Source organism: Lissotriton helveticus, chromosome 12 (genome assembly GCF_964261635.1).
Source record: "Lissotriton helveticus chromosome 12, aLisHel1.1, whole genome shotgun sequence".
Taxonomy (NCBI): domain Eukaryota; kingdom Metazoa; phylum Chordata; class Amphibia; order Caudata; family Salamandridae; genus Lissotriton; species Lissotriton helveticus.
The window spans coordinates 601941719-601955053 of NC_136073.1; the positions used below are offsets into that span (position 1 = coordinate 601941719).

The 13335-nt window shown below is 46.8% G+C and overlaps 1 protein-coding gene across 3 annotated transcripts in view; it reads right to left on the reverse strand.

Annotated features, from left to right (window-relative positions):
- The window catches only part of LOC144798550 (NACHT, LRR and PYD domains-containing protein 3-like), a 925301-nt gene that overhangs the window by 323755 nt on the left and 588211 nt on the right, over positions 1 to 13335 (reverse strand). For all 3 annotated transcript variants that reach the window (XM_078669484.1, XM_078669486.1, XM_078669485.1), the window contains exon 7: positions 2056 to 2142. In XM_078669484.1, the coding sequence (XP_078525610.1) occupies positions 2056 to 2142 (87 nt within the window). The remainder of the gene's footprint in view (positions 1 to 2055; positions 2143 to 13335) is intronic.

Genomic DNA, 13335 nt, shown 5'->3' on the forward strand with positions numbered 1-13335 from the left:
AAGTGGCAGTTGACCGTGGTTCATTTTACAAAAATAAGACATAAGTACCCTAACTCGCCTTCAACCCCTCCATTCCTGTATTAGGGGATAAAACAGCATCCATGGCGTCAAAGAGCACGAATCATTGTGGGCGCAGCTCTCTCATTGGACAGCAATAACCCCTGGTCTCCCTGATAAGGATGCAACATCCCGGAAACTGAAACAAGCCCACAGCTCTTCCTAGAATTAGTACGTTATGACCTTCCTAAAAGATACAACTGCCATTAAGCATGACTGGTTTTAATACCGATTTTGAGAATCATAGTCAACTTTAAGACCTTTCCGATTTTACCACATGTTCAGAACACACCCCATGTCAGTTGCTGAGTCAGTCCCACTGCCACTGAAATCTCTGAGCCAGTGCCAAAAGACCGTGTCTCTGGCACAGAGGCATGTCAGGGTACCAACATTATGTAAATTATTTCTTCTCTTAGGATGAGTTTCCTAAAAGTGGATAGAGTTGAAGTCCGAATGCGAAGAACTATGGTGTGAGTACTAGACTATAGCTTAAATAAGTCAGCTTGAAGCACACTTCCTGTCTCAGCCTCTGAAGTTGTCTGATCTTTGGCTTGCAGTTGGCCCCGAATGGCGATTCAGTCGCGACTCGCATCGCAATACTCGTGGGGGGGGGGAGGGGTTCGCGCAGGGTTGGGGGCCGGGGAATTAAAAGAAAAAAGAAAAAAAGAAAGAAGACTTACCTGACCGCTGGTCCGCGCTGCCTCTGCTGGGGCCTTGGCGTCTTCACTGGAGTGGCAACCCCTCAGCCAATACTGGCGCTGCTGGAGCAGCGCCAGGGTTGGCTGAGAGCAGGGTTACTCGCCGCCCGCCTACCCATTAGGAGACCGAGGGTTGAGCCTTTGATCGACCCTCGCTCTCCTAATGGGCATGCGCCAGCCAGAGCTGACACTAGTGTGCATCACTGGGCACGGCGGAATAATTCACAGACCTTCACCAGTCATGCACGCTTGTGGTGCTGCCTGCCCCTGGTCTGACAATGCATCATGCATGTCAGTCAACATGACGCCGGACCGCCCACCCCCTTAAGACTCTGAAGGGGGTGGGCGGTCCGATGTCATGCTGACTGACATGATTGTCAGTTCTTCCTCTGTGTCTCGGAACTTAAGTAAACTGAGTCAGTTTAGTTAAGTTCACAGACACCAAGGGAGCTGCGGGCGCGGGCTTGTGGGGCAACACCCTGCGCCCTAATGGACGCACCACCACTAAATTTAGGGTTTATTTCCAGTCAGGCACTGCATCTTGAGGTACTACTGTAATGTTGTGATAACATTAATGCATTTAATGGCAGGAAAAGGCTGGAGGTAAAAAATCATAAAACAAACAGTTAAGGTTAGGACATTTGGAACACAAGATTATATACAGAGCATGTTCGATGCGCACTCCACATTTCTCAACATTTTAAGCATTTTCCCTCCAATCTTTTGATAGTTGCATTTTCTATAAGGTAATGCTGCAGCCCCCTCATTAAACAGAGCCAGTGACAAATGGGGCAATGTGCGGTAATCTGATTCGTATCTGACATTTCTACCTTTGCTGCATCGCTCTAAATGATTATATAGTGAGAATTGCATTTCAGAAAATACACCGTGGCATTTAGTTCTGCTGTCACTGCCATCATCTGGCTGCAATTGAAAACACGCATTTCTCATAAGAATCAGCACACACCCCACCTGCGGCCTTTTAGATGAACTTCACTTCACAAAAGGGACAACTGGCCTGATAAAATTGTGAGCCTGCGCATGCGAACGGCGCAACGTGCCTCCCCCATTTGTTTCATGCGCATATGTATTATACACATAATATGCTATATTTATGCAACTTGAAACCATTCGGAGCAGTCTATTCTCTCCGCCTCACTGCAGAAAGCTGAAGCACAGAATATCATGGATGAGCATTTTTATATTCGACCATTGTTGAACTCGTTACCAGTCACTCTGTTCAGGGAAATGTTTCCGGGGCTTCTCTGGATTGGAAACAAGTAAGAGAAGGAAAGCATACCTCAGGCTTTGGATTCTGCAATGGGGGTTTTTCAGAGCTTTGCATATGGCTTCAATCCCAGCATCCTTCAGGTCATTGTGATTTAGCCTGAGAAACAAAAACAGTTTATTACAACTGCATCAAGCTGCACATGAAATTACAATTAATTATGCATGTATTTGCCATCTCCGAAAGATAACAGTGAGCTTTACTTCCTTGGATTATAAATCAATAGCTTTTGCCCAACGAGGTGGCTCAGTGGGCTAATGCAAGAGCAACGAGATGTATGTGCGTGTGCGTGGCAGGTCTGAGCTCGGCTGGTAAAGAACGATATTTTAATCAGTCAAAGAGCACAGTCCACCACATAGGGGAGAAAAAGAGCAACTGACATACAAAGGGAATGGAGGGGAATTTTCGGACATATACACACTTTCTGCATCCTAAATATTCCAGAGCACCCGAGTACAAAGAACCTCTAAAGAATCCAGGCTTGCTTTTAAAAACAGTTTACTTTATTTAAAGGTGATTATAGTCATGGTGGTCTGCTGATCTTAGCAGCCACTGTAATGGCTACCAATCAGAATGAGTCGTAATTTGTGACCTACTTTTTTAGTGAAATTACTTATTTGTGCATAGGTCGGTTCTGTTGATCACTTTTTTTGACACACCGGCGGCACAGTTTGCCTGCCCATATTTACAAGGCAACCCTGCATGACTTTTCATGGCCTTGTAAATATGGGCTCCTTTCAGGCATTACTCTGCGTGAAAGGGCTGTTCCATGGGTGTTGCTTTTGATGTTCCCAAGCAACATCAATGGACACTGACACATTACCAGATTTACAAAGTTTTGTAAAGCTGGGAATGTGGGTCAGAATCCTTCGCCTCGTAGGAGTGGCGCAACACGGAGGAAAACGTTTTTTTCTCCTTGTTTATTCAGAACGCAGCACGCATAGAAAGAAAAAAATGCCATCAATTATTGTTTTTTTGCAGGAAGGTGTTCCTTCCTGCACCAAAACAATCATCCCCGCAACGCAGGACCCAGTGCAACATGATGCAAGGGTGCCTGTGCTCACACATGGCAGCCATTTGTATGCCAGCGCAGGGGAAAGCAAACAAATGTGTCGAATTGTTGTTAATACGACGCATCCCAGTGCTTTTAAAATGACGCAGCTCGTGCAGCAAAATGGCGAGCGGCGCTGCACAATTTTTCGGGTAAATGATGCCCCTGGTATACAAAGTGTGACCACGTTTGGCTACCACATTCTTAGTACATCTGGCCAAAATGTGTTGTATCCAAATAGAACGAAAGAGCATTCTTTTCTATCTATACATCTGAAATCAGCAGTGATATGATTAATGATTTACTGATAGCATGCATTTATTTCTTTTATTTGATGTCTAATAGCACCTAGAAGGACGTCTGTTGATGAAATATTTTGTGATATGAGTTAGTAATTACTGATATAAATGTTTATGTCATGAAACGTACTGGGTTTTTAATTGATGTCCGAGAGGATGTTGACTTCAAAACACGTTGGTTTGTGTATGTAAAAACATCACAATCACCTTATCTAAAGTTTATTTTTCTAAATTTTAATTTAAAAACTGTCCAGCTTACTAGTATTCTTCTCTGATAAATGTCATACTTACCAAAGAGCGCATGTGTGATAGTGATTGGTTCTAGTTCGCCATGATAGGTATGCGAGCACAGCAGGCCTATGGCTGCAGAATTTGGAATAAAAGCTTGTGGAGACTGGGGTAACATTTGAGAATGCACCTTCAATTTCAATGTTTTTGCCCACAATCTTGATGCAATTTTTTATTGTGCTCAGAGCGTATGCTTATTCAGAAAGTGTGGTCATACAACACACACACACTTATACACTCTCAGCCAGACACTGGTCTATAAACTGCTTTATGTCCAGACCATGTTGAGTAGGAACGTCATATGACTTGGTGTTTGAAAAAAATATTTTTTAGAAATATTGGGCTACAGGAATCTGAAATTAAATATTGTGACATACAACTGTATTGATCCACAAATATCGATGACAAGAATATCGTTTTTGAGGTAAATAATATCATTATAAATAACATCAATATTTTTAATATCCTTTTTTAGGGCTCGGCATCGAGCCCTATTGCAGTTGAGTTCGCTCTCAAGGGAGGACAGAGCGGTGCACGAGCCTACCAGGGTCTGTGGACGCGCACACACACAGGCAGGCAGGCAGGCACGCCCCAGACACACACAGACAGACAGACACATGCACACACACACACATACACACACACACACACACACACACACACACCCCCTCCCTCTCTGCCCACTCCCTCTCTGCCGCCCCCCCTCTACCCCCACTCACCGGGCTCTTTCCCTCCAGCGGGTCAGTCACGGCAGCAGGCAGACTCGGTGTCTTCTCCGGCGATCTTCAGCTGATGTGCACGCCCACGCTGCGTCACGTGCGCGCCCACCACGCTGTTTCACGCCCGTTGATCCTCAGCTTGTTATATACTTTGGCTATGGACAATTAGACCACCGTTTTGCTCCGTCAATCATGTTTTCTTGGGCTGCGGTGTCTACAAGGCAAGGGGGCAGTGCACTGCACATGGATTTATCCTCGTCACGCCAATCGGTATTGTTTAATTTTATTTCTTTCGATCAGCATGTTTTTTTGTAATCTCTGGGAGAGCCGACGCTGGGACTTGAACCCCATTCCACAGTGTCAAAGTCCGGACACGGAGTGAAAGAACGTGGCTGTGCAAGCTACCACTGGACCCACTATACTCAGTTACCATGAGGTGGCGATATCTGCCACTCACTTTCCTCACTGCACCTTTGTGTTAGCCACGATTATCATAATCATTTCTATCCACTTCCATAATAGGCTTGTATTTTCAAAGATATCCTCTAATACTGAAAAGAAATTAGGGCAATAAATATCTATACAGCAGAGTACATAAACACAAAATGTCATGACATTTTGCACACTGTTGCAGGTCCGCTGTAGTCAAGGAGATTGTCTTCTGAGAAGTGTTTACATCCTCAAAATGACTTTCCAGTGTAGAGGACCATTGGTGCACCTGCTTATCTGGCAATATGCATAAGGATTACTACCTATCTCACTAATATTTTATCTTCGTAAATAGTTTGTTCACAGTACATTGTAAATTGTTTTCCCATCATGGGAGCTCTAAAAATGGAATTCTGTTCATCGCTTCTAAATGAGGCGCTTTTTTTGCATTCTTCGACAATGCTTTCAAACTAATTTCTGCTACTGCGGTAGATGGATGGCACTCCGGAGAATACTGTGTTGATCGGTATAGCTCTATAAGCCGTGCGCGCCCGTGGTGACCCTCACGCCAGACCCCAGGTCTGCCCAGTAGAACGGCGCTCACTTCATCCCTCTGTGAGGCAGAAGGTGAGTGTGAGTGCAGAGTGCGCAGAGTGTGAAGTAGTGAGTGCAGAGTGAGTGTGCAGAGTGAATGTGCAGAGTGCAGAGTAGTGAGTGCAGAGTAGTGAGTGCAGAGTACTGAGTGTGCAGAGTAGTGAGTGTGCAGAGTAGTGAGTGCAGAGTAGTGAGTGCAGAGTAGTGAGTGTGCAGAGTAGTGAGTGTGCAGAGTAGTGAGTGCAGTGTAGTGAATGTGCAGAGTAGTGAGTGTGCAGAGTAGTGAGTGTGCAGACTAGTGAGTGCAGAGTTGTGAGTGTGTAGAGTAGTGAGTGCAGAGTAGTGAGTGCAGAGTAGTGAGTGTGTAGAGTAGTGAGTGTGTAGAGTAGTGAGTGCAGAGTAGTGAGTGCAGAGTAGTGAGTGCAGAGTAGTGAGTGCACAGTAGTGAGTGCAGAGTAGTGAGTGCAGAGTAGTGAGTGCAGAGAGTAGTGAGTGCAGAGAGTAGTGAGTGCAGAGTGCAGAGTAGTGAGTGCAGAGTGCAGAGTAGTGAGTGCAGAGTAGTGAGTGCAGAGTAGTGAGTGCAGAGTAGTGAGTGCAGAGTAGTGAGTGCAGAGTAGTGAGTGTGTAGAGTAGTGAGTGCAGGGTAGTGAGTGCAGAGTAGTGAGTGCAGAGTGCAGAGTAGTGAGTGCAGAGTAGTGAGTGCAGAGTAGTGAGTGCAGAGTAGTGAGTGTGTAGAGTAGTGAGTGCAGGGTAGTGAGTGCAGAGTAGTGAGTGCAGAGTGCAGAGTTGTGAGTGCAGAGTGCAGAGTTGTGAGTGCAGAGTGCAGAGTTGTGAGTGCAGAGTGCAGAGTGCAGAGTTGTGAGTGCATAGTTGTGAGTGCAGAGTAGTGAGTGCAGAGTAGTGAGTGCAGAGTAGTGAGTGCAGAGTAGTGAGTGCAGAGTAGTGAGTGCAGAGTAGTGAGTGCAGAGTGCAGAGTAGTGAGTGCAGAGTGCAGAGTAGTGAGTGCAGAGGAGTGAGTGCAGAGGAGTGAGTGCAGAGTAGTGAGTGCAGAGTGCAGAGTAGTGAGTGCAGAGTGCAGAGTAGTGAGTGCAGAGGAGTGAGTGCAGAGTAGTGAGTGCAGAGTAGTGAGTGCAGAGTAGTGAGTGCAGAGTAGTGAGTGCAGAGAGTAGTGAGTGCAGAGAGTAGTGAGTGCAGAGAGTAGTGAGTGCAGAGAGTAGTGAGTGCAGAGAGGTGAGTGCAGAGAGGTGAGTGCAGAGAGTAGTGAGTGCAGAGAGGTGAGTGCAGAGTAGGGAGTGCAGAGTAGTGAGTGCAGAGAGTAGTGAGTGCAGAGAGGTGAGTGCAGAGAGGTGAGTGCAGAGAGTAGTGAGTGCAGAGAGGTGAGTGCAGAGTAGGGAGTGCAGAGTAGGGAGTGCAGAGTAGTGAGTGCAGAGAGTAGTGAGTGCAGAGAGTAGTGAGTGCAGAGAGGTGAGTGCAGAGTGTAGTGAGTGCAGAGTAGTGAGTGCAGAGTAGTGAGTGCAGAGTAGTGAGTGCAGAGTAGTGAGTGCAGAGTAGTGAGTGCAGAGTAGTGAGTGCAGAGTGCAGAGTAGTGAGTGCAGAGTAGTGAGTGCAGAGTGCAGAGTAGTGAGTGCAGAGTAGTGAGTGCAGAGTAGTGAGTGCAGAGTAGTGAGTGCAGAGTAGTGAGTGCAAAGTAGTGAGTGCAGAGTAGTGAGTGCAGAGTAGTGAGGAGTGCAGAGTAGTGAGGAGTGCAGAGTAGTGAGGAGTGCAGAGTAGTGAGGAGTGCAGAGTAGTGAGGAGTGCAGAATAGTGAGTGCAGAGTAGTGAGTGCAGAGTAGTGAGTGCAGAGAGTAGTGAGTGCAGAGAGTAGTGAGTGCAGAGAGTAGTGAGTGCAGAGAGGTGAGTGCAGAGAGGTGAGTGCAGAGAGGTGAGTGCAGAGAGTAGTGAGTGCAGAGAGGTGAGTGCAGAGTAGGGAGTGCAGAGAAGGGAGTGCAGAGAGTAGTGAGTGCAGAGAGTAGTGAGTGCAGAGAGTAGTGAGTGCAGAGTAGTGAGGAGTGCAGAGTAGTGAGTGCAGAGTAGTGAGGAGTGCAGAGTAGTGAGGAGTGCAGAGTAGTGAGGAGTGCAGAGTAGTGAGGAGTGCAGAGTAGTGAGGAGTGCAGAGTAGTGAGGAGTGCAGAGTAGTGAGTGCAGAGTAGTGAGTGCAGAGAGTGCAGAGTAGTGAGTGCAGAGTGCAGAATAGTGAGTGCAGAGTGCAGAGTAGTGAGTGCAGAGTAGTGAGTGCAGAGTAGTGAATGCAGAGTAGTGAGTGCAGAGTAGTGAGTGCAGAGTGCAGAGTAGTGAGTGCAGAGTAGTGAGTGCAGAGTGCAGAGTAGTGAGTGCAGAGTAGTGAGTGCAGAGTAGTGAGGGCAGAGTAGTGAGTGCAGAGTAGTGAGTGCAGAGTAGTGAGTGCAGAGTAGTGAGTGCAGAGTGCAGAGTAGTGAGTGCAGAGTAGTGAGTGCAGAGAGTAGTGAGTGCAGAGAGTAGTGAGTGCAGAGAGTAGTGAGCGCAGAGAGGTGAGTGCAGAGAGGTGAGTACAGAGAGGTGAGTGCAGAGAGTAGTGAGTGCAGAGAGGTGAGTGCAGAGTAGGGAGTGCAGAGTAGGGAGTGCAGAGAGTAGTGAGTGCAGAGAGTAGTGAGTGCAGAGAGGTGAGTGCAGAGAGTTGAGTGCAGAGTGTAGTGAGTGCAGAGATGAGTGCAGAGTAGTGAGTGCAGAGAGTAGTGAGTGCAGAGAGTAGTGAGTGCAGAGAGTAGTGAGCGCAGAGAGGTGAGTGCAGAGAGGTGAGTACAGAGAGGTGAGTGCAGAGAGTAGTGAGTGCAGAGAGGAGTGCAGAGTAGGGAGTGCAGAGTAGGGAGTGCAGAGAGTAGTGAGTGCAGAGAGTAGTGAGTGCAGAGAGGTGAGTGCAGAGAGTTGAGTGCAGAGTGTAGTGAGTGCAGAGGTGAGTGCAGAGTAGTGAGTGCAGAGTTGTGAGTGCAGAGTAGTGAGTGCAGAGTAGTGAGTGCAGAGTGCAGAGTAGTGAGTGCAGAGTGCAGAGTAGTGAGTGCAGAGTAGTGAGGAGTGCAGAGAGTAGTGAGTGCAGAGAGTAGTGAGTGCAGAGAGGTGAGTGCAGAGTGTAGTGAGTGCAGAGAGGTGAGTGCAGAGTAGTGAGTGCAGAGTAGTGAGTGCAGAGTAGTGAGTGCAGAGTGCAGAGTAGTGAGTGCAGAGTGCAGAGTAGTGAGTGCAGAGTGCAGAGTAGTGAGTGCAGAGTAGTGAGTGCAGAGTGCAGAGTAGTGAGTGCAGAGTAGTGAGTGCAGAGTAGTGAGGAGTGCAGAGTAGTGAGTGCAGAGTAGTGAGTGCAGAGTAGTGAGTGCAGAGTAGTGAGTGCAGAGAGTGCAGAGTAGTGAGTGCAGAGTGCAGAATAGTGAGTGCAGAGTGCAGAGTAGTGAGTGCAGAGTGCAGAGTAGTGAGTGCAGAGTAGTGAGTGCAGAGTAGTGAGTGCAGAGTAGTGAGTGCAGAGTAGTGAGTGCAGAGTGTAGTGAGTGCAGAGTAGTGAGTGCAAAGTAGTGAGTGCAGAGTGCAGAGTAGTGAGTGCAGAGTGCAGAGTAGTGAGTGCAGAGTAGTGAGTAGTGAGTGCAGAGTAGTGAGTGCAGAGTAGTGAGTGCAGAGTGTAGTGAGTGCAGAGTAGTGAGTGCAGAGTAGTGAGTGCAGAGTAGTGAGTGCAGAGTGCAGAGTAGTGAGTAGTGAGTAGTGAGTGCAGAGTAGTGAGTGCAGAGTAGTGAGTGCAGAGTAGTGAGTGCAGAGTGCAGAGTAGTGAGTAGTGAGTAGTGAGTGCAGAGTAGTGAGGAGTGCAGAGTAGTGAGGAGTGCAGAGTAGTGAAGAGTGCAGAGTAGAGAGGAGTGCAGAGTAGTGAGGAGTGCAGAGTAGTGAGTGCAGAGTAGTGAGTGCAGAGTACTGAGTGCAGAGTAGTGAGTGCAGAGAGTGCAGAGTAGTGAGTGCAGAGTGCAGAGTAGTGAGTGCAGAGTAGTGAGTGCAGAGAAGTGAGTGTGCAGAGTAGTGAGTGCAGTGTAGTGAGTGTGCAGAGTAGTGAGTGTGCAGAGTTGTGAGTGTGTAGAGTAGTGAGTGCAGAGTAGTGAGTGCAGAGAGTGCAGAGTAGTGAGTGCAGAGTAGTGAGTGCAGAGTGCAGAGTAGTGAGTAGTGAGTGCAGAGTAGTGAGTGCAGAGTAGTGAGTGCAGAGTTGTGAGTGCAGAGTAGTGAGTGCAGAGTAGTGAGTGCAGAGAGTGCAGAGTAGTGAGTGCAGAATGCAGAGTAGTGAGTGCAGAGTGCAGAGTAGTGAGTGCAGAGTAGTGAGTGCAGAGTAGTGAGTGCAGAGTAGTGAGTGCAGAGAGTAGTGAGTGCAGAGTGCAGAGTAGTGAGTGCAGAGTGCAGAGTAGTGAGTGCAGAGTGCAGAGTAGTGAGTGCAGAGTGCAGAGTAGTGAGTGCAGAGTAGTGAGTGCAGAGTAGTGAGTGCAGGGTAGTGAGTGCAGAGTAGTGAGTGCAGAGAGTGCAGAGTGCAGAGTAGTGAGTGCAGAGTGCAGAGTAGTGAGTGCAGAGTGCAGAGAAGTGAGTGCAGAGTAGTGAGTGCAGGGTAGTGAGTGCAGGGTAGTGAGTGCCGGGTAGTGAGTGCCGGGTAGTGAGTGCCGGGTAGTGAGTGCCGGGTAGTGAGTGCCGGGTAGTGAGTGCCGGGTAGTGAGTGCCGGGTAGTGAGTGCCGGGTGGTGAGTGCCGGGTGGTGAGTGCCGGGTGGTGAGTGCCGGGTGGTGAGTGAAGGGTAGTGAGTGCAGGGTAGTGAGTGCAGGGTAGTGAGTGCAGAGTAGTGAGTGTAGAGTAGTGAGTGCAGAGTAGTGAGTGCAGGGTAGTGAGTGCAGGGTAGTGAGTGCAGGGTAGTGAGCGCAGGGTAGTGAGCGCAGGGTAGTGAGCGCAGAGTAGCGAGCGCAGAGTAGTGAGCGCGGTGTGCAGAGTAGTGAGTGCAGAGTAGTGAGCGCAGAGTGAAGAGTTGTGAGTGCAGAGTTGTGAATGCAGAGTTGTGAGTGCAGAGTTGTGAGTGCAGAGTTGTGAGTGCAGAGTAGTGAGTGCAGAGTAGTGAGTGCAGAATGCAGAGTTGTGAGTGCAGAGTAGTGAGTGCAGAATGCAGAGTTGTGAGTGCAGAGTAGTGAGTGCAGAATGCAGAGTGAGTGTGCAGAGCAGTGAGTGCAGGTGCAGAGCGGTGTGTGCTGTTGAGTGCAGAGTGCTGTGTGCTGTTGAGTGCAGAGTGCTGTGTGCTGTTGAGTGCAGTGTGCTGTTGAGTGCAGAGTGCTGTGTATTGGCAATGTAAATGACAATGTCATTTGTTTATGATTTAAAGAAAAAAAAAGAAATGTCATGAGCAATGCCAATAGCTCTTCCTTTAATGATGCCGAGACCATTGCATTGTAAATGCTTGTTACTAATACAGGGGCTACAAAATATATTTTCTAATCATTTTTTATCTGTCTTATTTGATATATTCATTTTATGTGCTTTTATTCATTATATAAATATTAGTATTTGTTTTTAAAATATAATATATATATTTATATATACATTTTTGATAGTGATATATAGTGCTGTATTGGGTTGTTGGTTTTGTAGGGTGATAGGGTGGGAAGTTAATTAGCTATAAATAATTGAGAATGATTTAATATTTTTATTTAATTTATGATTAATAATTAGTATGCAATTTATGTAATACTGATTTAATTTCGCTAAATTTCATTTGTGGGCTGTTATGTTTGTAGGGGTACAGGGTGGGAAGTTAAATAACAAATAAAAATGTATTATTAATTGGAAATTCATTATTTAATTGATTTGGAATTATGTAAAATATGGAACGCTGATTTATTTTACTCATTTTCTAGTTGCAGAATGCTAGGTTTGTAAGGGTATACGGTGGGAAGTTAATTAAGTAATAATTCATTACCTATAATGTTTAAATTGTAAATTAAATATATAATTGAATTTTAAATATGTATCACTAAGTTAGTCCATCTTGGATTTTCAGAGGCAAGATGGCGGCCATGGTGTTGGCTGTGTGAGCAGCTCGGTCTCCCGCTCCCGGGTTCTTGGAAGGAGAAAGCGCTATCGGCAGTTTCTAATACAGCTTGAGACGACCTGCTTTCGGAGCAATGAAGTGATTTCGGTGTGTCCAGAGAATCGGAAAATTCGGAGGATTCGGTGACACTTCAGTGCTCTCATAATCTGACGGAGGATATCTTCTGCTTGTTTGCTATTGTTTGGGGAGGAGCTACCTGTTTTCTGCCGGACCGCGCTGCCCTGCTTTGGCCTGGCCGCGCTTGCAGCGTTTGGATGGTGGCTGGACTGTTGCTTCTCCGGCTTTTCAGAGCCCCGGTTTGGCGGCTCCCTGTTTTCTGCCTAGGGTTCTACCGGAGAGTGATTCGCGGGCACGGAGGTGCACAGGGCGCCATACGAAGGAGAACGCCGCCGAAAGCGACTACTCGGAGAGGTAAGACAAAAACGCAACCCGCCGCCTTGGAGGACATTGAAAGTGGTGAATTAAGAGTGATGGATGAGAGGGGGGAAGGTGAAAACGATGGCGCACAGAATCTCCCTAATGTTAGCCAAAAAAAGGGGCGAACGAGCGGGGAAATTAAATACAGTAGCACGTCAGGTGAAGCAGGGGGCACAAACTCTTCCAGCTATGGTTGAAAGACAGACATCGAAGAATGCTCTGCTACAGTCTGCTCATGGAGAGGAGATTGTTTAGGATGTTATTGACATTGGCAACAAAACAATGGGTAGTATCTCCCCCCCTTGAGACAATGTATCATCAGAGTCTACAGTCGCGACCACAAAGTTACCAATTATCAGTCTCGAGCAAGTTAAGAGCAAGGGAAAGAAGTCTTGAATACTACCAGTACAGAGAGGAGCATTCTGGGAGCTGTGGTTCCTGAAACCTCTGTGGTTCCTGAGAATTCTCTTACAGATGGAATGATTGGTAGTTTGGGCAGCCTTGTGTCGGAGATAGATTTGTTGGTTTTAAATGATGGTGCCTCCTCACAGGACTTGACAAGGTCGCAAGAAATAGTGGATAATTTTTATTCCATGTCAGATCACTCTTCTGATGAAAGTACTAATGTAAGTAAGGATTTGGCTGATTATCATGAAGAGGGTAGCTGTTCGGACGATGAATTAAGTCTAAATACAGTCTCCCCAACTACTGCTGTAACTACTGTCAAAAAATTAAAAACTAAGGGAATTCGTCAAGTAAGTTCTAAGAATGTACATGTAGGAATAGATGTGATTTCCTGAGAGAACACGAGGGTGAGACTAGACACGGAACAAACACCAAGGCTTGATGTTGAGTCGAGACCCGTGGAAGAGACCCCAGTTCATGAGATAACTTTTTCTCTGATCTATAATACTATGATTGAGCATTGAGCAGAAATTAAGTCAGAGAACTCCCGCACTCAAGCAACATGCCGTAAGGTGCAGAACGCTGTTCGTCGAGTGATGAAAATATGTTCCGATACGGCTCTTAGGGTAACCGAAGCAGAGTCTAGAATTTCAACGTTAGAAGACGACTTGGCTGGTCAGAAAATAGAAATTAATTCGATTGGAGCTCATCGGGACGATGTTAGCTTTAAACTTTCTGAGTTGGAGAACCAAGCCCGAAGAAATAACCTCCGTATTTTAGGTATCCCAGAGAAAAAGGAAGAATTGGATGTCCGGAAATTTGTTTGTGAACTTTTTGCTGAGGCTTTCCCTGAATTGACTCTCTGGGACTGGACAATGGAAATACAAAGAGCTCACAGGTTTACATTCACTGTGAGAAAAAGTAGGCAAGGAGAGGAAGATTGTCCAAGAGCTATCCTTGTGAGATTTAATAATTT